This window comes from Megalops cyprinoides, chromosome 9 (assembly GCF_013368585.1).
Source record: "Megalops cyprinoides isolate fMegCyp1 chromosome 9, fMegCyp1.pri, whole genome shotgun sequence".
Lineage (NCBI taxonomy): Eukaryota > Metazoa > Chordata > Actinopteri > Elopiformes > Megalopidae > Megalops > Megalops cyprinoides.
In genome coordinates, this window is record NC_050591.1 from 964,098 (window position 1) to 990,411 (window position 26,314).

The 26,314-nt window shown below is 43.3% G+C and overlaps 1 protein-coding gene across 2 annotated transcripts in view; it reads left to right on the plus strand.

The window, feature by feature from the left end:
- brwd1 (bromodomain and WD repeat domain containing 1) overlaps positions 1-25,251 on the plus strand; it is a 39,285-nt gene extending 14,034 nt beyond the window's left edge. Inside the window, exons 17-43 of one of the 2 annotated variants that reach the window (XM_036537102.1) lie at positions 556-781; positions 3,923-4,102; positions 4,474-4,657; positions 4,850-4,940; positions 5,477-5,620; positions 5,991-6,061; positions 7,044-7,248; positions 7,832-7,948; positions 8,077-8,184; positions 8,675-8,799; positions 9,085-9,167; positions 10,824-10,935; positions 11,061-11,122; positions 11,366-11,521; positions 11,970-12,090; positions 12,598-12,723; positions 12,820-12,889; positions 12,994-13,047; positions 16,356-16,481; positions 16,795-16,947; positions 17,328-17,494; positions 19,436-19,644; positions 19,840-19,989; positions 20,268-20,414; positions 20,735-21,073; positions 21,561-21,716; positions 22,175-25,251. In XM_036537102.1, the coding sequence (XP_036392995.1) occupies positions 556-781; positions 3,923-4,102; positions 4,474-4,657; positions 4,850-4,940; positions 5,477-5,620; positions 5,991-6,061; positions 7,044-7,248; positions 7,832-7,948; positions 8,077-8,184; positions 8,675-8,799; positions 9,085-9,167; positions 10,824-10,935; positions 11,061-11,122; positions 11,366-11,521; positions 11,970-12,090; positions 12,598-12,723; positions 12,820-12,889; positions 12,994-13,047; positions 16,356-16,481; positions 16,795-16,947; positions 17,328-17,494; positions 19,436-19,644; positions 19,840-19,989; positions 20,268-20,414; positions 20,735-21,073; positions 21,561-21,716; positions 22,175-23,313 (4,821 nt within the window). In that variant the 3' untranslated portion in view covers positions 23,314-25,251. The remainder of the gene's footprint in view (positions 1-555; positions 782-3,922; positions 4,103-4,473; positions 4,658-4,849; positions 4,941-5,476; positions 5,621-5,990; positions 6,062-7,043; positions 7,249-7,831; positions 7,949-8,076; positions 8,185-8,674; positions 8,800-9,084; positions 9,168-10,823; positions 10,936-11,060; positions 11,123-11,365; positions 11,522-11,969; positions 12,091-12,597; positions 12,724-12,819; positions 12,890-12,993; positions 13,048-16,355; positions 16,482-16,794; positions 16,948-17,327; positions 17,495-19,435; positions 19,645-19,839; positions 19,990-20,267; positions 20,415-20,734; positions 21,074-21,560; positions 21,717-22,174) is intronic. The other variant, XM_036537103.1, reaches the window with a different exon arrangement.
- Positions 25,252-26,314: the final 1,063 nt, after the last annotated feature.

Here is a 26,314-nt window from a genome sequence, read left to right on the forward strand (position 1 = left end):
GAAATCCCTTCACTGGAAAGCAACTATGCATTCCTATGGACAATAGATGGTAACATTACCTAACTTCTGAATTTGTAATGTTAATCTGTTAGTTGTCAACAAAATGATGGCAATGGTTCAACAGTAAAAACATTTTGCACTTGGTCTTTTTTTCCCCTGTTAATTTTTATATTTTAATAAGATTGAATCCTTTATGGACAATTTGGGGAAATGCATTTTTGTAGATGAATACTTATTCAGATAATCTGTCAGTATATGAGGATGATCACAGTATGTATGGATGACTACAGTATATGAGAATGACCACAGTTCCGTTTGCACCTTGGTGCACAACGCTGTGCATGAATACAGTAATGACATGCAGAATCTCTCAATTGTTTTCTAAGCTTCCAAGAAAATAACTCATTTCAGCCAAAAGTGGTGCTTTAAAGAGCTTTTAAGAGGCATGTGAGTTATGCTTCATTTAGGACTGCAGTTTAAGATAATAATGAAGGTAATAATAACCCTAATGATATGACAGTCAGAGATGACTGACAGAGGTTTGTCCTTTTCCAGCTTCCTGATCAGGTGTTTTTCCACACGGACTACCGCCCACTGATCCGCGATGCAAATGGCTTCGTGCTGGACGAGCAGACACAGCAGGCCCCTCACCTCATGCCCCCACCCTTCCTTGTAGATGTCGATGGCAACCCCCACCCCCCCAGATACCAGAGGCTGGTCCCGGGGCGGGAGAGCTTTGCTGATGAGCACTTGGTGCCCCAGCTGGGATACGTGGCCACAAGTGGGTGATATTCACTACTCTTTTTTGCGGGCCTCCATTGACCCTGATCTGTGATACACCTGTGGGTTTGGCCAGTCATGTAGCATGGGTCGGGGAGAGGGGTCTTGTGTGTTTTTCTGCTCTTTCCACACCAACTCGGAGGCTTTGGGGATAAGATCAAGAGCAAAAGTAATTACCCAGAATTTGAAAACATGCTTTATTTTTACCACTATATATACTTGCTTTCTCATACTACAAATGACTAGGGATGTAACGATATATGGAATTTTGCAATATCGCAATAAAAAAAGTGGGACTGTGACGAAATCTGCCAGGATATTACATGGTTATTTTGCTTATATAGCTGCATTGTACTATCTCACCTTGTTGAATATTGTATTGTTTTGGTTTTGCAATTGTACCTTGGCAGTTTGTTCCTTAGGGCGGTAGGGTGACACACCACCAAAGGGGGAAAGGGAGGGAATTTTTCTGTCACATTCTACCACAGTGTTATGATAGCTGTGACTGTTGTAGACAGTTTGTCCTGCCTCTGAATATCATAGTCCAATCAGCGTCAAGTCATGTTCTGTGGAGTGCCACCCCCTTTCAGGTGATTTCAGCCTGGTTGAAAATCACCCAGATTGCTCTGATAGACTCTCACGTTAAGGCAGTTTTTGTTGGTTGACCGATACTCAACTGTTGGTTGGCCGATACAATGATTATCTGTGACAAAAAAGGACGATAACCGATATTTCAGGCAGATATTTGAATGCTTTTAACATGTTTTTTTTTAAATGTGAAAAGAAATAGGCTGTGACAACATGGACTTAATTACAAACCCTCTTATGTTTTCAGCAAGTTAAATAAAGAACAAAAAGATCAAATAAATTCTTTCTCAACGATAAAAATAAACTGAAAATTGCAATAACTGACATGGCCGCATTTGGCATTACAGATAATCTGTGAGCGTCACATTTGAGCTGCAGCGTGTGTGCGAGGGTGTGCACGTTCGAATGAGACGTGTATGAGAGAGAGAGAGAGAGGGCCTACTAAAAGGGAGCTAATATTGACGTTTTGGGTAAATTTCTCGATGGTTATCTTATTTTGGCTAGGCAGCAAATGCCTATCGCTATTTCAAAAGCATTTAATTATTGGACAAATGATGGCAATCATTGCGTAAGAAATAAAGTGAATTGGTACATCATTTTGGCTGCATTTTCATCATAAAGTATGAAATATCAAACCTTAAAACTAGCCTGTGCATCCATACTTTTTCTGAAGCTGTGGGGAGATTCTAGGAGCCCATTTGCCCAAGTCATTTATGTGAAAAATGGACAGCTCATATAAAAGTAGGGTACCATGTGGAAGGACTGTGATAAAGTTAGCAAAAATACTGTGAAGTGCAAACTGTGTGCTGCAAATTTTTATTTTAATAGCTCGACTTCCATGATGATGATGAGGCCAAATGAAGAAACATCAAAGCGGCAAACGGGTATTTTCAGCTTTGCCGCAACATTCCGACATACTGTGCAACCGCAAGCGAGCTAAAGTTTAATTTTGTGAACGGTTGCTTAAATGATGTCTAATTCAGAAGGGGTGTGCTTTAGGGTATATTGCTTTGAATGTTTCATTTGAAAGAGTAAATATACATTACTATTTGTTAAATGTGCAGTGTCAAACTGTTGCAACTTATAGCATAAGTGCACCAATTAGTCCTTATTACAAGTCCTTATTTCTTTTATATTCCAAGCTTGTTTTTTAGCTTAAGCGTAGACTACTTATACTGCTTCAAAACATCGAATTAGCCTGGTGCAGTTTTGTTAACAGCATGGTTTGAGCACAATGACCCTTTTACTGGATACTTACCTTCCATCCATCAGATAACGTTGCCGATCGGCCAATGAGGGAATTTTGTGGAATGTTAGCCATACCAATAGCAGTTTTTCTGACAGAGATGCGTTGGGATAATACATGCATTGCTTTTAAAAGTTTTTTTTTTTTTTTTTTTTTTTTTTTAATCGGGAATTTAGATAAAAATATACAGATGACTGACTGATAATCAAAAATTTGCAAATATCGGCTCAGATAATCGGTTGACCCCTGCAATTTTTTTCTCACTGCAGGCACTGCAATGCAATCTGTATGGGTTCCGGGTGGGCTTGCACTAACATGCTTTCGTCATACGTAACCTGGCATAGGGATCGCCGGGGCAGCCAGCGATCTTGTCACATTCAAGGTCAACATGTCTGTCACCTCAACTCATAGTTCAATCATTCATTGCCAAAAACAATTCATGCCAATTTTTGCACATGCTGAGGTCATGGCTGGCTAATGGCTACCATGTTGTGCTTAAGAATTATCTCCAAACATGACAAGTATACAGCAGACGAATGGACAGATGGAGTCTAACAGTATGTATTATAACTGCTTTACTCTGGGTTCTGGGCAAGTGTTTAAAAGTATTATTGATTTACTGACATTTACCATTAAAATACCATTGAATTTACATTTCTGTTAGGTTCTGTTGCTGGAGGCACACACACCTGGGGCAATACAGCTAAATGCTGACGTGTTCTGGACAGCTGTTATGAAATGAGGCCTTCAGCACTTCACAGCTGCTGGCTACACTTCTGTAGATGATTAGTTAGGCTCCCAAGGGCACGTCAGCAGAAGCGTTTTGCACACAAATACAAATCTTTACATCAATTTCATTAGAGATCCAAGGTGTTTCATAAGCAGATTTGATTAAGATGGTTTGGTTTCACCATGCTAGGGGAGGGAAACATTCAAAAGTGGCTCAGTGTATACTCTCATGTGCAGATAACATTTGCAATAATGTAGAAGGCTGATGGGTTGAACAGTGTCTTAAAATCAGGCTGCAGTGTGGTGTAGTGGTAAGGAGCAGGGCTTGTAAAAGGTGTCTAGTTCACTTCCCCACTGGGGCACTGTTGTTCTATGCTTGGGCAAGGTACTTGACACACAATTGCCTCAGTAAATATCCAGCTGTGTAAGTTGGTCTGGATAAGAGTGTCTGCTAAATGTAATGTAAAGTCAAGAAATTATTTGGTTTATGCTGCTAAGGTAATGGCACCAGATGAATAATGAACAGAGAGCAGCACAGGGTTTAATTCTTGGTGGTGGTGTTGGGTTATGCTCCCGCAGGCGATGGTGAGGTGGTGGAGCAGGTGATCAGCCAGCAGACCGCGGAGCAGGAAGAGGCAGTGGCCCAACGCAGCATCCTGGATGAGGCCATCAGGGAGCTGCAGGAGCAGCATGACGGGCGGGACTGGGTCGAGCCAAGGGGCGCAGCCCTGCCAGCTGCCATCGGCACCCCCCGCAGAGGTACAGCACCTTCATGGGTCATAGCAACAGGGTTGAGTGACCGAATGCCTAATTCTACAGCGATGAAAAGCTGCCACCTATACTGCAGTGAGGCCCCCCTAGTGCTGTTCTCTGGAGAACACTTAGTCCTTCACATTTGACATAGCCTAGCATTTCTAGTTGGAGGGTCAAATTAAACAGGACACCAAAAAAGTTGAGGAAACAAGGACTTTGTATTTTATGTTATAGCTACGTGGAGGTATATGGCCTTCTTTTAGTGGTGTTTATCTTATGTTTTTGTTGCTGACTGCTTCCTTGTGTCTTGCAAGTACATAGAAAAAGTGCTGCCCCCTGGTTGTATAGCTACACAAATTTGGGCTGATTGATTGCAGTTTCCACTAACGCGAGCGTGGAGGTGCAATCACCGCCAAATGTGGGGCTGCGGCGCAGTGGGCAGGTGGAGGGGGTGCGGCAGATGCACCAGAACGCCCCCCGCAGCCAGATTGCCACTGAGAGGGACCTTCAGGCCTGGAGGAGGCGCGTGGTGGTGTCCGAGCTGCCACACAGTGCCTACAGGTGACCTATTATATTACAAAACCTTATGTATTACAGATGATTCATAGATTAACTGGGTATAACATCAGTGCCCTTCCTGGGAATCAAAGCGGCAACATTCTGGTTACAAAATTGTTCACTCCCACACCTGGTCTGTGCATTGGATCAGCACAGATGCTGAAATACTCACTGCTCTTGTTTGGTCTGTTTCAGGTTGCAGGAAGAGTACAGAGTGGCCAAGGGTGAAGAGGAGATGGCTCTCTATACAGCAAAGAAGCGCAGATCAATGCATGGGAGTTTCATGGTAAATCTGCTCCTATTTAATATAGTGTCCTTCACAAAGGGGTTGCTACAAAGTGTAGCACAGAAAAATGACTGCAGTAAATTCAGTTCAGTTGAGTAATGATGTACTGGAAGAGATAACTGGTCGGCTCAGAAGGGAACATGAGATGACACGGACTTGTCTTATTCAGAGTCAGACAAATCATTACCTTACATTATTGTCATTTAGCAGATGCTTTTATCCAGAGTGACTTGCGTAGGTTACAGTTTTATCCATTTATGCAGCTTGATATTTACTGAGGCAATTGTGGGATATGTACCTTGCCCAAGCACGCAACAGTGTCCTGGTGGGTAATTGAACTAGCAACCTTTCGGTTATGAGCCTTGTTCTTTCCCACTATGCCACACTGCTGTCTGCCCTAATAATGACACAAATGTCCAAACAGGATACATAGCAGGGAAAGGAATCCATCCTGTCACTGAATATAGGCAAATGAGTAGAATAATAGAGAATATGGCAACATCCTGAAACTGACTGCATTACCCACTATGCCTCAGGATGACTCTGATGATGATGTGCCTTACACCAAACGGGTGCAATCCCATAAGCAGCGGCCCAGAACCTTCCGGAACTGCAGTGGCCTCACTGAGGACTTCATTGAATTCTCATGCGAAGAGGGGGAGGAGACTGCAACCTCCGAGGTAATTTCCATCACAGCACACAGAATATGTGTGAAACTTTATCAACATCTTTATCATGTGGAAACATGCATACAAATCTGAATGCATACAATCCATCATCTATCTGTATTATTAATGTAAAGTCAGTTTTCCGGAAGAATATGGACTGTTGGCAAAGTTGACTGTAGTTTAGCATCAGTTTAGCAAAATGCTCCATCAGAATTACTTCTGTAAAAGTCACATAACACTCATGGATAATGAATGTATTTCAGCATTAACACAAGCATGAATGTAGAATTTACTGCACAGTGGATAAGATAATTGAGTGGGTAGAGTATGTCTGTATGTGTGTGTAATGGGAGGAGTGGCATGTCTTCCCACTCTCCTTCAGGACAATGACATGGAATGCAGTGACATGGATTCCTCTATTGAGGAGGAGGAGTGGCGGAGTGATAGCTCGAGGTAAGGACACTTTTCAGGGTTTCACTTCTGTTCCGGGTCCTCCCCTGCCTTGGAGAAGTGGTATCTCCTCAGGGAAAATTTTCATACACAAAATTAATATTAAAAATATGATCTCAAGTTTTTTTGTTTTTGGTTTAGTCCCTGATTCCCCATGGTTATAGTGTACTGTACATGAAAGCTAAAAAAAGAATGAAAGATTTAAAAATGTTGCTTTGAGAGTCAGTAGAGAAATGCATAAAAACAGGAAACGTTGAGGTTCATTGTGCATCGTCGTCATTTGGAATGATGGCTGAGAAATCTGGCTTTCACACAACATGCAGTGAACCTCCCTGACTGGTATCCCAGAAGAGACTCCAGTTGTCAGAAGCTGTATCCCTGTCTCAAAATGAAACTATGATAAATGGCTGTAAGGGGAAGTGGTTATCCTAACCTCAGTGAATGTTGCATGTGAAACCCCAAACAAACCAAAAAATGACAATGCAGACCAAAGCCAAGAAAGAAAGGTGAACCCACTGACTGTGGGGAACCCTTCCCAGGCAAGCACTGTCTTCCTGGCTCCAACAGTCACCAGAGTCACTGCGGTGGGATTGTTTCGACATTCTGTTTAGTTTATTGAAAATGAAGGTACAGAGTTACAACTCCTTGTGTGGTGTTTGTGAAGGTGGTATGAGAGAAAGGGGGAAACAAATACGAGTAGGACCACAAAATCCAACCCTAAAGAACAAAGTAGAAAGGCCATAAAACCAATCCACTTTAGGGAACTGGCGACTCCAACACTGCACATCCCAGCAAAACAAGCTGCATAGATTGAAAAGGCCTAGTGTTTAGGCCTAGTGTCCTTTGTTCAAAAGTTTTTGAAGAGCCTTTCTCTCTTGCTCATTGTGTCAGACGCACCTTTTTATCCTCACACAGAGCAACCCTAGGCGTCCTTTTTCGTAAACCATGCTGAATAAAGGGTCATCTCTAAAACCTGACGTTTCAGCCCCAACTCATCCAGCGAGTACTCAGACTGGACGGCGGATGCCGGTATCAACTTGCAGCCAGCCACGCCCCTATCGTCACGGAGACGCATTCGAAGGCGAATCGGCAGCTCCGAAGAGGAGGAGGAAGAGGAGGAGCAGCTGCAGGATGAAGAGAGAACAACACAGCCTCATAAACCAAAGAAGGCGAAGAGCAAGAACCCCAGGGTAAAGGGGACCGGGCTGAATACCGACGTTTGACCTAGCAAACATTGAGTCATTTTCAAATGACATTTTCATGATTATTTACATAAGACAGGGCAACTTTCAGTTTTTTATGCTTTCAGCTACCCACTATAGGCTCCTGATTAAAAGATTATAACTATTGGGGGCGACAGTGGCTCAGGAGATAGAGCAGTCAACTGGGGATTGGAAGGTCCCTGGTTCGAATCTGGCAGAGTGTCGAAGTGTCCTTGAGCAAGACACTGAACCCCCAACAGCTCCCAGTGGCCAGTTGGTAAGCCTGTATAGCAGCCTCTGCCACTGGTAGGTAGATGTGAGGCATATAACTGTAAAGTGCTTTGAGTACTCAAATGAGTAGAAAAGCGCTATATAAATGCAGTCCATTTACCATAACTATTGGAACAATGACAAAGTACCATCAGCGGTGCACTAGTTGTTCTGAATCTGCAATTTGATTCCAGTAAGTTGGCTGCCCGACCACATGCATGCAGTATGATTACACTGTCAGCTGTATCCTGTTCCATCCTAAAAGAGGCTCATTTCTTTAAAACTCTGTATGGAAAAAAAGCATCCGAGCGCCAGGCCATGTGTGAACAGAGAAGTGTCCAATGACTTCCGCCCCTCCCTGTGGATCACCGATGTCATTCCCCGGAAGTCTCCCTTCGTCCCCCAGATGGGTGATGAGGTAACTTCTTTAACAGATTGAACAGAGCAGTCCAGCTGGTGACATTTTCATGTTTCTCAGATTCTTAAATGTGGTTTTCTCTCTCTGGGCTTTTCTCTCTCTCCCTTTCTTCCCCTCCCTCCTTCCAGGTGATCTACTTCCGCCAAGGTCATGAGGCATATGTGGAAGCAGTCTGCCGGGGTAACCTGTACCCCATTAATCTGGAGAAACAGCCATGGAGAAGAACGGATCTGAGGGTGAGTATGGTCCTCTGTTGCATAATGCCATCTTTTTATTTATATTGGCACATGCTGTTATCTAGGGTGAGGACGTAACTACAGACTTAAGGTGGAAGCCTACAGCAGAGTTCAGTACAAGCGTACACAGTACACAGTGCTTAAAATTATCATAAAACAGTCAGGTATCTCATGCCATGGCACAGAAAGAAAAAAGTACCTTAAGAGCAACATGACATTACCATATGCCCAACAAGCATGTGCCTGACACTGGAGCTCATGCTAACATGCAAAGTGCATGTTACTAGTGCTCATGCTAACATGCTGAGTGCCTAACACTAATACTGGTCCTTTTGAAATGAACATTACTGGGCTGCACATGCATTTTAAATGTATTCCTTTGCTGCAACCCAAAAGAGGACTCATTCTAATTATCAGCGTTCTTTCATATCTTTCAAGACATTAAAATGATTAAGACCCATTTTGATATTTGGATGAAACTCTTTGACAGGACCAAGAGTTTGTGAAGATAACAGGGATCAAGTACGAGGTGTGTCCCCCGACGCTGTGCTGCCTGAAGCTGTCTCTCATCGACCCTGGCACAGGCAAACTCGGCGGCAAGTCCTTCTCCATCAAGTAGGCGCCTTCACAAACCCCACTTGAACAGTAATAATGAAAACAACAATAATAAAGGCAATTTAGTATATTTATCCTTATTATTACTACATGGTGCTCAGTGTTTTCAAATGAAACAATAGAAGTGAAAACATTCAGTTAATTATGTAAACCAGTGTAATATGAAACAAATACGCTGTGTACAAGTATGCAGAATTAAAATTCCTTTTAGAATAAGACAACACATCAGTTTAATGACGTGCAGCTGTTGTTGCATTCTCCTGAATGAGCTGTCTTCTTCTCTAGATATCATGATATGCCAGATGTCATAGATTTTCTGGTGCTGAGGCAAAGCTACGATGAAGCGAGACAGCGAATCTGGCAGCCAGGTAAGTTTATAACCGTCAGCCTCTCAGTCCAGGGGTATACAGCTGCCCACGTCTCTCTCTTATGAACAGATATAGCCTTTTATTGTAAAATAGCCTTTTATTGTTGCAATTTATTGTATTAGATAGAACCTGTCGAGACTGAAAAAAACTGAAAAAATGAAAGCAAATATTATGTTAACATGACAATAAAGATAAATTTTTCTTACACTTGCAAATGGTGATTATGCTGTAAGCATTGTTTCCAGCTCGAGATTTGTAATGCCCCCATTTTTACCTTTTAATTTAATATTATTTCTGTTATTTTCTGAAGCAGCTGAGTAGGGAGAGCTAGGAAAAAGAGAAATATGTGCACTTTCCCTTTTGGTGAAGCTGTTCATTAAACCTGCTTGTTGCCAAAAAAATATGATGGCCGTATATTCCATTACCCACACATAAGATGGCTGCAGGTGGTGTTGTCCACATTTAAGATGGTTGCATGGGTTAAAGATCTCCGGCCCCACGACGGAAATCTGGCGTGCAGAGATTTTAGATCAGGCAATAAATTATTGCTAGCGTCTACGGACTCTGATATTACCAGACTGGAATGCAATTTTATTAAAAACAATCACTGACATGGTGTTTTTTGACGGATGAGTTTTAACTAATGGTAGCCTGTTTAGACGACGTACTGGCGCGAGAGCACTATTCTTATCCAATCAGCAACTACTTTCAACTTTCTGTGAGGCGGTGCCAGGAAGTATTTGCTGGGACTGTCTGTCAGTTGATTACTGCACAGTAGGCTAGCATGCATTCAAATACATGCAGCATGGAAGTGAAACTTGTGAAGGTTGGCGCAGACACAAGCACAGTAGAATGGGGGGTGAAAAATAAATGGCAATAGGCTTGGTTAGATGAAAACGGTAATGACGGACAAACGTTCGGCGTATGTTGTCACAAATTAAACCAGCCCGGGAGCTGCTTTGCACCATGTGTTCGAAAAAAACACAGTATGGGGCAAGCAGCAAAGGTATTGTCTCGGCATGATATAGATCCTTCACACAAAGCAGCTGTTCGGGCTCTTCATTATATGTCAGCGTTGCCGGGAGCTGTGGCCACTGTAGCTGCTGCCGCTTCATCCATCCAAGACCGCATGTGCAATCATAAAGTCTGCATTTATAGCAGAACATGACCTGTCTTTCAGGATAGCGCCAGCACTGACCTGTGTAAAACATCACAGGATAGAACTGCACTCCAAACTTTGCGTGTCAAATAACCTACACAGGCCAGCTACCTATCCACTCACGATACTGCTTGTCACATTAGGCAATGTTTAGCACACAAGCTGTCAAAACAGATGTTTTCACAGAACGTTGACGAGTCCACAAACTGCATCACGGACAGAATTTTCAATGTATTGGTCTGATTCAATGATAATGACTTGGACAAAGTTGTAACACAGCATCTTGCTACTCCACAAACGTTTATTGAAGTTGCACTTCTCATTTTTAATAGCATTTGAAAAAAAGAAGCACTTTTAATTTGAGCATTGAGCATTTTTGTTTTAGAATTTTGAATTAAAGCTGTGTGTCCCATTTTAATCCCCCCCACCAAAAAAAAACATTTCAGACTCAGAAAAATGTGTTGCTTTAAGCCCTGTGCTTGTGTGTGTGTTCTCAGATGACAGGTTCCGATCGGTCATTGACGATGCCTGGTGGTTTGGGACCATAGTGTGTCAGGAGCCGTACCAGCCAGATTACCCTGACAGTCACTTCCAGTGCTTCAAAGTCAGGTGAGAGCAGTTTCTTCTGCTGGCTGCAGCCCACTTATGGATCTGTTAGGTCAGTAACTGGTACTGTTGATTTTGTGTATTGTGTTCTGAGACTGTCATTTTTGACTCATTGTTTTTGTTACCAGATGGGACAATGGAGAGACAGAGAAGCTCAGCCCCTGGGATGTAGAGTGCATTCCAGAGAACGGTATTGAAATGCTGACATTACCACAAAACCCTCAAAGTGTGATGGAGGTCAATGTGTTTGCCCCTTCAGAAGCCAGTAGAAAGTGGCTTGAAGCTAGGGTAGCATGTCAGGATAGCAGCCATTTTGGCTCTGCACGGAGAAACAAATTCCAAAACTGGTGTCCCAGTGTGTGCTTGCACACAATGGCCAGGTGATATGTCTGCCAGATGCTCTGACTCCCTGCCATCACCCCATGATTTTCAGCCCAGCAGCCAGAATGGGAGGGAGGCGGAGTCCCAGTGACGGCGGATGAGATGACTGACATCATGTACAAACCGCAAGAAGGCGAGTGGGGCATGCAGGGCCGGGATGAGGAGTGCGAGCGCATCATCGCCGGCATTGACCAGCTCATTACCCTAGGCAAGTCCTGCAATGGCAGCGCACTTCCTTCCTCACTCATGTACAGTACTGCTTTGCTGCTCCATGCTCCATAGCAATGCCCTCCTTTTTGTAGATGTATGACTTTCAGTGCATGCACTCATCTTGCCATGATGGCCTTGTGTTTTGTTGTTTTCCTGAATGAATGGATTCTAATTGAAATTATTTTTAATTCTGTTTTAAATTGGCCTCCTGCACCTGCGAAAGGATAGCTGGATATCCGCCTTCTCTCGCAACCCAAAGGTTGCAGGTTCGATTCCCAGATGGCACACTGTTGTTGTACCTTTAGGGAAGGTACTTGATCGGAATGTAAAAAAAATAAATAAATGCTTTGCAAGTCGCTCCAAATAAGGTTAAATGAAATACTGCACCTTCTCTTCCCTGGTTAAATGCAGGTGTGTGTGCTTACACATAATTTGTACATTAACAGACATAGCAGCCCCCTTCTCTGGGCCGGTGGATATCGTTCAGTATCCGACGTACTGCACTGTGGTGGCTTACCCCACAGACCTGGGTACCATCCGGATGAGGCTGGAGAACCGCTTCTACAGGTAGATACCAAATGGGCTGGGAAGGTGTAGGGGAACAGTCTCAAGTAACTGAGCAGTTAAGGCGCTCGCTTTGAGTGCATGCTAAGTTCTACGGGTTCGATCCCACCGTTGTCGCCGATGATGACCAGGAGTCTGTGGCAGCAGAACAAACTGGCTTCCTTCTGGCATGGGGCGGGAGTGGGTGTGTCAGCAAGGGTGGCTCATCTTATTGTTCTCAGGCCCCTGCAGGGTGCTCGGATGACCTCAGTGAAGACGTGCACATCCCCTAATAGGCCCTTGGCTCCTTGTCGTGCGCTGGGGAAGTTGCAGTAGTCATGTTGGCATGTATAAGAGGATTGCATTTGCTACACCCTGTTCTCCTGTGTGACTGCAGTGCTTGCCACTCTGACAGACATGTCAGATTGGTGCTTTCAAAAGAGGGGTGCATAAGTATTGTTAAAAATCAGTATAACAGTCCTCAGACTCGCATGCCTCTTGCTGAAACCTGCTTTGATGTCTGCCTCGCAGAAGGATATCAGCTTTGGTTTGGGACGTGAGGTACATTGTGCACAATGCCAGGACCTTCAATGAGCCCAGCAGCAAGATTGCCCACTCGGCAAAAATCATCACTGAAGCCCTCCTCAGGTTCATCAAGTGAGTTCTCCCCACTGTCTGCATGAATGGCTTCTTCAAAGCAGACTCCATGATGATGATCATGGTGTGTCTGTAATGGCTGTTGTGTTTTGTCAGTAATCAGGAATGCATGGATATTATGGAGATCTACAATGCTGTGGAGGACATGGAGTACACTGAGGACGAGGTAAGGAGCATTCTGCCGGTTCTTGATGACACTAAGAAATTAAGATAACCGAGTGGGCACGTTTTGCCTGGGTACGCCAAGACTGATGCTCGCCGTTTTCTCAGGACCTGGATGACGTGGATGCACCAAGTACATCCTCTGGTCGTAGACTGCGACAGGTAACTTTGGTTTCCCTGTTCACTTGTGCTCATGTGTGTGCATGGGAGTGAATATATTTATGCATATATGTATCCATGTGGGTGTATGTTTATGGTTTACATATATGTGGGAGTGTATGTGTTATATACAGTTATATGCAAGTTTGTGCACCCCTGGCCAAATTACATATTTTGTTGATTTTTGAAGTAAAAAGTAGCAAATACGACCTCTGCATCAAACGGAGTATAAAACGACATTTTCTGCAAATGCTAATGCACCGTTACTTTTGATGTCATGAACTTAAAAAGTAGAAAAAAAGTAATTATGGCATGTGCAGAAGTTTGGACACCCTACTAAGTAGGGGTGGGTGATCTTCCCAAAAAATCATATCATGATCTTTTTAACACACAATCACGATCCATGATCTAAATCGCGATCGATCTTCCCAGTTTTGAAATGTACTGTCGAGAATATCCAGACTTGAACAAGCCTATGGACTTACCGATTTGCACCATTTAAAACACAATATTGCATTAAAGACAGTGTTTTCTAAATGGTCATTAAAATCTGGGTTAAACTTTATTTTAAATATTAAACAAAGCTGTAATCAACAGTCAATACGTAACCCAGCCATTAAATAACAGATTTTTCAAGTACTCAGAACTCAAGTAGAAAAAATTGTAGTAGTAAGAAGTGAACTGAAAAGGGCGTAGTAAAATATAAACACAAAAGTGCACTTTTCAAATTCTGACACTTTGAGACTTGAACATTCTAAGAAAAAAAAACCATCAGACAGTTTCAACTTCAAGTTGTAATCACCAGCCAATAGATAACATAATAACCATAAAATAACAGACTTTTCAAGTACACAGAACTCAAACAGAAAAGGTATTTAAATGTAAACACAAAAGTCACCCATCGTTGCATAAAAATTTGTCGTGCTTTATTTGTGCAACAATCATGTGTCGGCATTCGCTATACATATGGGGAATCGCGGTATTAGAAAAATATTTGCGACTTGGCAGATCATACTGTGCATACGAAGTGTGCATCAGTGTCTTAAATCCCACGTTGTCCACAGCTTTGAACGGCACCATATCCTTAGCTAGACAGAAGGTGACTGCTTCAGTCACCTCTTTCCATCGTTTGCTGCTTTTATCATGTTTTATCTACTGCTCTAATGCATCGGTCAATGATAACTGTTTATGTTTCGGGACCTCGTGATATACAGATGAGTGGGTTTGTACCGACCTGTGTGAAACACTCTCGGCATGTTCCTTCGGATGCTTCCTTTTAAGGTGGTTGAACAGATTTGTCATATAGCCATGCGTTGCTTAACGTCCACAATACGTTCTGTGAAATAGGATGTTGATTGTGATTTGGATGTTGTGCGAACACCATACTGTATACATAGTATATTATGTACTGTACCATTATACGATTGGCAGTGCAATTGCTTTATTTCCATGAGACATGAGATACGTTTGCTGCGTGCAGGAAGCGTTGCCTTCACTATGTCCGGTTATGTCCCCTTCTGCGATCACGATTTTTAAACTTTATTATAACCTTATGGGACTATGGACGTATATGCGAATGGACGTTAAGTGGCGCATAACTGTATAACTTCCGGAAGTGCCGACCGTTGCCCCACAAAGTTTACAGATAACTTTGCTTTGAGAAATATCTGACTGCATAACCGAACCACTGCTACACTACTGACGTCGAGTCCTCTTTCGGCACCAGCCCTATATCCGCCATGCTGCTGGCTCACATTGAATTGTTTTTCAAATTTGTCACGCTTGGACAAACACGCTAATAATAGAGGCACATCATATAATTTGGCCAATCAGTACAGCCATCTAATAGGCATTCATTCTGTTAGTTTGTGAATGTGGCGTGGATCCACAATTATTACTGGCCATCGAAGTTTTATGTGAAGTTTGGAAACATTAATAAGACGACATAAAAGGTCACAATCTCTACGATTCGCTTAAAAAGTAGATTGTGAACGTCTCCACGATCGTCAGATCGCCTACCCCGACTACTAAGTCAATACTTAGTAACACCCCCTTTGGCAGATATAACCGGTTGCAAAGGCTTTTTGTAGCCAGCTAAGGGTCTTTCTATTCTTGACTTAGGAATTTTCACCCACTTTTCCTTGCACACCGCTTCTAGTTCTGAGATGTTCTTGGGCCGTCTTGCATGCACAACATGTTTAAGATTTTCAATGATGATCAAGTCAGGGGACTTTGAGGGCTATTCTGAAAGCTTCAGCTTGCGTTTCTTGAAGTAGTTAAAGGTGGATTTTGACGTATGTTTTGGATCATTGTCTGTTAAAGAAGCCAGCCTCTTTTCAACTTCAGTTTCTTGACTATGTGACATTTGCTTCCAGAATTTGCTGATATTTAGTGGAATCCATTCTTCCCTCTACCCTTGCAATGTTTCCTGTGCCACTGGCTGCCACGCAACCCCAAAGCGTAATAGATCCACCCCCATGCTTAACAGTTGGCAAGGTGTTTCTTTTCATCAAATGCTGCTCCTTTTTTTCCTCCAAACATACCTTTGGTGATTGTGGCCAAAAAGGTCCATTTTTACTTCATTTGTCCACAGGCACTTGTTTCCAAAATGCCTCTGGTTTATCTAGATGTTGTTTTGCATATTTCAGATGTTGACTTCTGTGATGAGGTCACAGGTAAGGTTCCCTTCTGATGATTTCCATGCAGGTCATGTTTGTGCAAGCAATGCTGCACAGTGGGACAGTGCACCACCACTCCTGTGTCAGCTAAACCTTCTTGCTGACCTTCTTGCTGGTCCTTTGCAGTCATGGGGGTTATACTTTGCCTTTCTGCCCAGTCAGTTGCCTAGAAGAGCCCATGGTTGTTCAGTTTTGGCACAAGGTTTGAAGAGTCAGAATTTATTAAGCACTGGAATTGTCATCAGCTGACAATTCCTAATGACAATTCTTGACCTGCGTATGTCTTAATGAGTCAGTTAAGACCAAATGAGTTAAATTCTGAGACTTTACAACTGGAAGGGTGCCCAAACCTTTACATATTCCACAATTGCTATTTTTTTTTTTCTATTTAAGCTCATTAAATATAAAGTAACTCTGTATTAACATTGACAGAAACATGTGGTGGGATGTTTGGGTAGGTATATATATATATATATATATATATATACTTTACATATATTTTTGTACATATAATGAGAATGTATGTATGAGAATGTATCATTTGTGTGTTAATTATTGGGTGGGAGCATCTTAACGGACAGTCGGTGCTGGGGTGACACTGGCATGTAAAATTGGGATCTTGGTCTCCTGCAGCGCACCGAAGAGCAGGAGCATGACCAGGATGCCTGGAAGGATGACTGCAAGCGTCTCCTGGACTATATCTTTGAGTGCGAGGACTCGCAGCCCTTCCGTCAGCCTGTAAACCCCAATGACTACCCGGTATGAGAGACCAGCAACATGCAGAATAGTGCAGTCACAATGTTAAAGCCCCTTTGTAGAGCTAAACCTGTTATATCCCCATATTCGGCCTTTTCTACATCAGTTAATCTCAAATTTTTATGAATATTGCTAAACATTTAGGTTAACTGCAAAAGTAAAGTTGCCACGCTGAAAGTCAGATCCTCTCTAAATTGATGGCAGCTTTTTTGTGGTGTATGTCATATAAAATGAGGCAGGCTGTTGATCATTTATGAACAATGCAATCCCTGGATGAAGCAAGTGGAATAACTGTACTGTGGTTCTTTTTCTGCAGGACTATGCTGACATTATCGACACTCCAATGGATTTCCAAACTGTGAAGAGGACACTGGAGGAGGACCGGTACGACAACCCCACAGAGCTTTGCAAGGACGCCAGACTCATCTTTCTCAACGCTAAAGCCTACACACCCAACAAACGTTCAAAGGTACTAGCTCTGGGTCACTGGCAGCTGTCTTAGTTCTCATGACTGCTTTTCATTTTTATTATTTTATGTATTATTTTGAGCACACTAGTGAAATTTATTGTGTACATTTGTATCTGTAATGTGCTCCTTAATTCTTACTAACACTTATGTGGCATAGACCCATCTTAGTGACTATTAAGACTGTTGTGGTAACATACATGGTGCATTCTCAGACAGGTGAAAGAGCAAGGGCATAGATACGTAATAGCAGGTCCCCCATCAATGAGGGAGCATCTGCACACTGGATAAAATTGTCTTACAGATAAACGCCCTCTTATCTTGTTGTGCCTAGGATGTAAAAATGAAGGGAGTAAAGATCCAGTTTCTTGCCCCATCTACAGATCTACAGCATGACTCTGCGTCTTTCGGCATTCTTCGAAGAGCGAATCCGAACGGTCATATCAAACTACAAGACAGCTGTGAAACACAGTGAGAGGCTGCGGCGCAGCCAGAGGTGCAGGAAGAGGATTCTGCAACAGCAGCAGGCCCCACTCAGCACCGAAACCAGGTAAAGGAAGTTGCCACCAATCCCATCAGGTCCCACTGCGGTTTTAAGCAGGTCTTCGGAATCTTGGCACGGGCCTCTGGGCGAATCTGATCAACCCTGATTCTGAATTCGGATCAGTCAGCTGCGTAAATTGAATCAGAACTATGCCAGTGGGACAGACAGTCATGCTCTCTGAGCTAGTCATGTCATTTGTAGCTTGTAGCTTGAATGTATTTCTTGTATTGTAAGTCGCTTTGGATAAAAGCATCTGCTAAATGAGTAAATGTAATTTGGTGTGGTGAGCGTACAGCAGTCTGCAGATCCAAACCCTCAGCACACCCAGCCGCTGGCATAATGCTGGCAATGATTGAGTTGTCTGAGGTTGCGGGGGTTTAGAGGAGGAGAACACATCAGAGTTTAGGAGAGGATGTTAACAAGTGAATATCTGCTACAAAAGGTGATGTGTCCCCCTAGAGCTGGGGTCTCCAACACGTCGCTCGTGAGCTACCAGAAGCTCGCTGCCTGTTTTTGAGTAGCTTGCCAAAAGGTTCAAAGATTATGTACAAAAAAATCCAACAACAAATAAATGCACCCTGGAAACCTCTTCTTATTTTAATCCAATCAAATACACAGATGTCCCGCACCCCTCCAACACAAAATGATATCAGCTGTCAATCAAATAAGTTAGGCAAACATGTTGTCACGTCAGTTACCCTGTAGGCTAGCTACTGAGGTAGCTACTGAGCTGAAGCAAGGAGTTTGGTGATGTTAGCAAGCCAGTTTAGCTTATAAAGTAGCCAGATTTATGATGAACAAAGAAAGTGGCCAGGCCAAAAAAAAACATGCTATTTCAATGAGGAATGGGAACGCGAGTTTTTTTTTTTTTTTTTTTTTTGTGAAGGACAAGTGTGTGTGCCTCATGGGCAGTACCAGCGTTTCAGTCGGTAAAAGATGCAACGTTCAGCGCCACTTCAGGGACATGTGAAAAGGCTTAATGTGGCTTAATGTTCCAACACAGCGATCAATGATCACCAAATTTCTCTCGGACATGTCTTGTCATAAACACTTTCACCTGTGAAAAAATCAAAACCGAAATCCTATGAGTATGGACGTCATCTTACATTAAGTGTTTTCCTCTCCATTGACGCCCATGATAAGGAAAAGGCTTAATGTGGCTTAATGTTCCAAAATGGCGTCCAATGATCACCAAATTTGCCTGACATCTCATGTCATAAACGCGTAGTAATGTTTTCTATGACTTTGATGTGAATTTAAGATGTTTTGATATGTGTGTGACGGAGTGCTGTCACTACGGTTGAGTATGCTCTATGACTGCCATATCAACAAGCCTGGCTCTTTGGCGTCACGGTCAAGGCTGCAGTTTGGTATCCCGTAGACCTAGGTTTGAGGCCGGGTGGGGTGACTGCTCTCGCCCTTCGCTATAGTGACCTTGATACATTGAAATTTGAAACATATGGATACACAACGTACATTTGACATGCTATTGATGTGAGTTTAAGATACTTTTTATCCAAAATGTGAGCTTTGGATATTGACATTTGATACATGTATATACTAAAAGTAGCTTAATTCAGCTGGTTAATGTGAGTGTTTTAATACGTTATGTGAATAAGTGTGAGTAATATAAGACATGAGTAGCTCTCCGCCACTTTCATTTTTTCAAAGTAGCTTTCAGATGAAAAAAGGTTGGAGACCCCTGCCCTAGAGCCTGAAAGAGTCCAGCCATTTCGTGCAGCAGGCAATTATGGTCTTTAGCTGGGTGTGCTAATCGGACCTCTTGGTGTGCTGTGGTTTGAAAACCAGCAGGCCTCTGTGGTCGCATGATAGCCTATGATCCTTGTTCCCTGTACCCATTGGCCGGTTGTGTAGAAACGCATGTCTTCGTGGTTCCTTGTGGGAAATTGTGGGGTATTTACCATTTCATTCATGATTATCTTTTAGTCAGAAGAGGACCACAGTCAAAACTCAGGAAAAGATGGAGACAACGTCTAAGATTTGCACAAAATCTACCTCAGCCAAAGTGTCTGCCAAGGAGAGTTCCAGGAAGAGGAGGGGCCACAGAAGCCCCTCTTCCTCTGACTCCACCTCCTATCAGAGGCCTGCCAAAGCTACATCAGAGACCTCAGGAAGCAACACCGAGTCCACATCTGGTAAGGGCACATGGCCCCGTGTGTACAGTAGTCCCCAGCTCAACATGCATTTTTTTTGTTTTGTGGTTCAGTGAAGATAAACTTGAAGATGCTATTTGGGAGCTTCTGCAAGAGCAGGCAAAAAGAACCTTTTAATGCAAAGAATAAGCCTGAGTTAAATGATCAATTTGCACGGTTCTGTACGTTCTCTGGCAGACTCTGAAAGCGAAAATACATTTACTTCAAGCGAATCGGAGAAGGGTAAGACCAAGTGCTCCGCGTCCTCCCATCGGTATACTAGCAGAGAGGCAAGAAGAAAAGGAAGAATAACCCGGAACAGGAAAGCGAAGGAGAAGAGGAAGAAGGGTGAGAGCAACCTGTGTGTCATTCACTGAGGGTTCAGTCCCTGTCCATCCATCTTTCAGCTTCTGAGAACAATCCTCCACTTTCTGTCTGCCCTTTTCACCTCTACAAGAAGGTCTTCCATTTTCTTCCTCTTTCATCTCTAAGAGGCAGTCTTCAGCTTTATCTTTCTCTCCAGCCCTCCTGGTGCTGTCAGACTTTTTCCACCTCTAAAAGCAGATCCACCACGTTGTCTTTGTCTTCAAGGTCTGTCTGTGTCTGAGTGCATTTCTCTCCCCCAGACTATGACACTGAGAGTGAGCAGCCCTCCAGCGAGAATGAAGACAGCGAGAACAGCGGACAGTCCTCCATTGCATCTTCCCGACACTATCCTAGCAGAAGCACCAGGCTGACTAGGACCAGCACAGCAGCCAGTGGGAGGACACCAGGTAATGCAGACCAAGTAACAGCTGGACACTTCTGGGATAGCCAGTCTTCTGACATGGTCACTTAACAACCGCCAGATAATCCATGATTAATGTGGATAACTCAAGGTCTTAGTTCTACATAGGTTGTCACATAAATTAGATTACCAAATTACACGTTAGTAAATGAGCAGTTTCTTATTCTGGGGTGTCAAGTGCCAAGATTTAAATTCAGTGGGCACTCTATAGCACAGTAAGCGAGTAGTATGGAGAACAGGGATGGTGGGCAGTGTTGTGGGATCGAATCCAGCAAGGACACAAGTTCCTGCCTCGGGTTCCTGCAGAGACCTGGGCTCAGCTGAACGGCCACAGCGAGGGCCCCCGCCGGCAGAGGAGGCGCGGGAGTAACTCTGAGCAGGAGCTGTGCCACGACTCTGGGGCCGTCAGAGGGGAAGGAGAGGAGGGGAGCGTTGGTCGCAGGGCTTTAACCAGGAGGACCGCCGTGGCTGCCGTCAGCAAGATGAAGCTGATGGGGGACATAGAGGAAGAGGAGGGGTCCGCCTCCGAGGAGGAAGGTGGCAGAAAGACTGGCGGCCGCCAGGCTATGCGGGGTGGGAGACGTGCTGTGATCCGGAGCAGCTCAGAGTCAGAGGAGCAGTCCTCGGATGAGAGCGCAAACAGAGGTAAGCCAGGGAATGCCTTTGGTTGGGCATTTGTAATATTACATGTTAGACCGAAACAGGCTTTTCCTGGACTTCATTCTCATATTCCTGATAAGTATTTGCCAATGATGAGATGATAGTTAGGATCAAGATCTAAACTACTGGTAATTTTTCATGGATCAGCCTTAATTGCTTTTTATTTTTTGTCCTCTATTCTACCCGGAAAACCCTGCTGAGATTCAAATCTCTTTTGCAAGGGAGACTGGATAAAAACCCAAGTTATACATGCTTACAGATGACAACTTGCATAATACATACACAGAGCACAGTGAGAAAATATGAAGGGTAATCAAGATTAAAAACATACAGTAACAGAAGTCTGCTTATCATGAATTATGTATCTAAAATCAGAAAATAAAATGATTTTTGAAATGAAGGTGCTTGCTCAGGTATGTTTTTTTACACCACCACTTTGTGGCTGTTAAGTGAGTATGTTTATCCCCCGAAGGTTCCAAGAAAAGCAAAGGGTCTTCCAGAGCATTAGAGGAAAATGAGGGCAACAGTGAGAGGCCACGCCCTTCCTCTCGTCATCATGAAAACGGCGAAACAGTGGGAACAGGTGGTCGGAAAATGACCAGGAAAGCAGCCGTGGAATTAGGGCATGGTAAGATGGACAGGGTGAAAGGGTCTCCTGTGAATACAGCTGGGGAAGAAAAACATAAGGAGGGTAGCCATGATATTTGCTGGTGCAGTTTTCTCTGTGGTGAGATCAGTGATTTAGGTAGCAGTGTGGTGTAGTGGTAAGGAGGCAGTAGACAGCAGGGCTTATAACTGAAAGGTTGCAGGTTTGTTGGGCCACTACTGTTGTACCCTTGGGCAAAGTACATTACCGAGAGTTGTCTCATTCCTTTTTTGTAAATGGATAACATAAAAAAACTTATGTAAGTTGCTTTGGGTAAGTTGCAACCAAGCTTAAATGTGGTGACAGCTTTAATTGGATGAAATGCACTGCCTGTAGATTTGGCTGTAAAAGGGCACTCACTATAAACACTATAAAAGGCTGCGCCTTTCACTTTTTTGAGTGGTCTTTGTGACCATGTTTCTGGGTGGTTTGTGTTGCAGAGGGCAGCTCTCTCATGAACGGGCACAGTGGAGCATGCCACCCAGAAAAGCGGAGGAGGAAAAGTGACAAATCCGAGGAGAAGGAGCGCTCCTCCTGTGACACAGATGACGAGGACGAGAAGGGAGCCATAGGCTGCCGGATACCGACAAGGACCAGGAGGACCGCCGTGGCAGCTGTGGACAGGATGAAGATGATGTATGCAAGCGAGGAGGAGGAAGAGGAGGTAGATCGCCCCAAGACCAGAGGACGAATGCGGTCCCTGGTCATGCAGGGGGCACAAAGGAGCTCTGAGGCCGAGGACAGAGACTGTGGTACTCGAAAGCGTCCTCAGCTCAATGGGAAGAACCTGAAAGCAGAGGATTTCATATCTGGGAGTGTGGAGGAGGAGGAAGAGGTCAAGCCCAATAAATCTGCCAAGGGTTCCAAGAAAAAGCAGTTAGCCTCCTCAGATGAATGGTCAGAGAGTAAGAGTGAACAGTCTGAGAGTGAGGAGAAGCTCTTCTCCAACAGAAAGCCATGTCTGCGAGCCTTACCCAAGAAGAAATATGTCACTGAAGACTCAGAGGAAGACTTCCAGTCTTGGATGGAGATTCAGACGAGGAATGGGAAGGGCTCGGCTATGGCAGCAAAGAAGGGAGGCGGACGAGGCAAAGCTCCTGGCACTCAGCCTAAACACAGGCTTGCTTCCAAAGGGAAACCCATCTGGTCGTCGGAGTCCGAGGAGGATGAGGATGACAAGGGGAGCGATGACAGGGCGATGAAGCGTGGTGCGAAACGCTGCTCCTCAGAAGCACGGTCTGAGTCTGAGTTGACCGAGGATGAAGGGAGGACTGCAGGCGGGGCCAGATCCCCCATGAAGCGGCCGAGCCACGGCAAGCGGAAACGTGTGACGAGCAGCACTAGCAGTTCGGACTACAACAGCAACGAGGAGGTCTCCATTTACCACTCGCCGTCTCTAAGCTCAGGGTCCCGGCAGATTGCAAAGACGGGACGGTGCCAAGGGAAGCGGCAGCGGACCCTCTTCCCCAGAGAGAAGAGGAGGAGTGCGTCGGAGACAGATAGCGACGGCTCGTATGGCCCGCACGTCAGGACCCGCAACCGCGGCAAACGGACAGTGACATATCACGACAGCGAATGAAGGAGGGCCGCGCCATGCCACACTGCGCCAGTCTGAACTGCAGAGACACTAACTGGAAACCTGGGAGCCACTTGATTGTCACGAAAGGGTAGTAGCACTGGATTCCTTTGAGAGCAAAAAAAAAAAAAAATGCTGTGAATCGGTTTCATTCAGGGATATTTATATTTTCTATGAAAAACATTAATTTAAAAAATGTATGGGTTAAAGCATTTTATGGCTGGTTTTGCAAGGTTGGGAATGCTGTGCCGCATTAATGCGGCGAATTGCAGATAGTTCTGAGGATTAAGCAAGCAGAATGCTAACCTGCTCACCTTTTGCTTCAATGGTTTAGCCAGCTGATGAAGAAAAAACACAAAAAAAACAAGAGTGTGGGGATGCATTGCCAGCTTGGGTGCTATCTTAATATACCTCTGTTGAATTGAGCATATTTTGCTGGCTTGCACTAAAATGCACACTGTTTTGAGGTATATCATACACTAGGTTTGCATTAGAAACTCAGGGGTCAACTAAGTTTACTGTAGGCTCTGACATGCAGTCTTTAAAAGAATGGTGAGAACTAGAGTAATAAGAGCAAATTTTTTCCAAGATGGCAGTAGTAGTTGGAAGCACACATGCTGGCCAGACAGATGTACCCAGCCCCCTGAACACTCCTTTGTAAAGGCCACACACATTGCACATATGCAGCTGAATGAGATGTGAATATATGAGCCAAAATGTACACACATGAATCCCTCTCTTCTCAGTTTTCCTTTGTTTCTGAATATAGTGTGTATTTGACTTTGACTAAGGAAAGGGGGTGTAAATATGTGATTACAATTTTTTTTAAAGAATGCCCTGTAGAAAATATAGAATATTTAAATTCTGTTTGAGTCGAGCATTAATTTTACTTTTTCATTAACAAAGAAAATCATTATTGTCTTGCCATATTTGATATCGATTGGTACCCATTTGCCAAGTACAGGAAACATGGAAAGTATTTTTTGCAAAAATACTGTAATTTCTCATATTGGGAAGACAATTGTGTTGTTCAGTGTTATGTATTTTCAGTATTAAATTCCCTCTCAGAATGAACTTAAAGGTGAGCCGCAATTAACTTTTTTAAAGCCAGTCAGTTGATTTTTGTTTCCTTGTTCGTTTTAGTACCGGGGGCTCTATAAATCCAATTGCATTATGAATTAATACTGTTTTTTCCATGCACTCTTTTCATAGGGACAGATCTGAGAACAGTCATGCAATTTGGTTGTGGAATGAGGTGGCTGACTTGTTTCTGTCGAATAAAAACGAATTTTCAAAGTAGATTTTGTTTGTTTGAATTATAAAAAAGATTCTTTAATGTTTACAGAACGATCTCCTGTTACGTTTCAGTTTACATACAAGCAGTATGTATTATGTGGCCAGTCGCAAACAGTTGTCATAGAGCTCCTCTCGTCTGTTTAATTGCGATGTTACTGCTTGTTGAGGTTAGCTGTTTGTCAGAGGCTTTGTGATACACTGCTGTACATGGTCTTGTTGCACAGCTCTTATGTGAATAAAAGCGACAAACGGCGCCCCCATTGGTTCCCGTTCAATTGGATTCCGAATTTTACGCTTCCCATTTCGAATTTTAAAAAAATAACTGAATGTGAATGCACGCACACGGAGAACACGGGTCATGTTGACAGGGAATCCAGTAAAAACCGATTGTGAAATAAAGTTATTAGATCGTCTCAGTCCATTTCTTCTCTTTGTGCGTTCAGTGGCGGAGCCAGAGGGGTGTCCGGGGTGGCACTGGACACCTCTGATATCTGATTGGCCACCCTGATGCCACCCTAAAATTTTATTCGCTATCACTGGCAGTTTGATGCTGATTGACATCTCATTTCAGCCGTGAGCTGTGGAAATATTCTCTCTTCCCCGTCCTTGATTTGAAAAAGGCGCCACCGGATGTCAAAATAAACGCTTCTTTCAACAAGAGGCGAAATAAGATGTCAATCAGCATCAAACTGCCAGTGATAACGAATGAAATTTTAGGGTAGCAGTCAGACCTGCGGCGACAGCACTATTTTCAAGTAAGGTTTAGCATTGGGTTTAGGTTTCCTGAACACCTTTTACGTTGAGTTAAGTTGAGTCGCTGTGTAGATGCATATTGGCAATTTGGCTCCATAACAGACAGTTACGGTAATCAGATAAGAGATCGGTTCCCAGTTTAGCCCAACATTGTGTTTACATCTGTGCTAGTAATACACGCCACACATATACAGTGCAGTGTCGTAATTTACAGTATAGCTACGAGTGTTTAGCTAATGTGGGGTAACTAGTAGGCCTACAGCTGTCTGTTCAGCAAGTTAACATTTAGCAATTTGAAATCCATTCACTCAATTTTCGTACTTGAACTCAAAACTAACATTTGTTATTATCAATCTGTTAATGTTATTCAAATGATTACCACAATTTGCAGACAGCCTGTTTGCTATCGTAAAGGTGTAAGAAAGTATAGCTACTTACTGCACAGTAGGGCTAGCCAAGATCTAACTAGTAACTTGGGCTGGTTGTTGATTTTATGGTACAGTTATGATAATGGGGATTTTTAATTAATATTGAGATTGGACTAAAATGTGGATAATTGGATGCTTAGATGTAACCATAGACTGTCTTATTTTTGCAATTCAGTGTATATTGGCTGAGAAATAGAGGTTGAAAAGTAATTGGGGCTAAAGTAGCATTACCATTTTGTTGCATATGTAACTAACAGGACAACGAAAGTTACATATGCAACAAAGCCTGTCAAATATATGTAAGCTTGAGTAACAAACAAAAATGCACTTACTATATGTTAAATAGGGGTTGTTGAGAAATTATGTTTTGAATAAAAACAACCTTGCAATAATTGTAGGCAACATTGTTTAAGTGTGTAATATTGGTGGGCACCAAAATTATTTTTCTTTTTCAAGTCCATTTCTTCTTGATAATATTTTGTGCATATCTTGTGTTTTCAGGCAGACAGAAAAAACATTGTTTGACT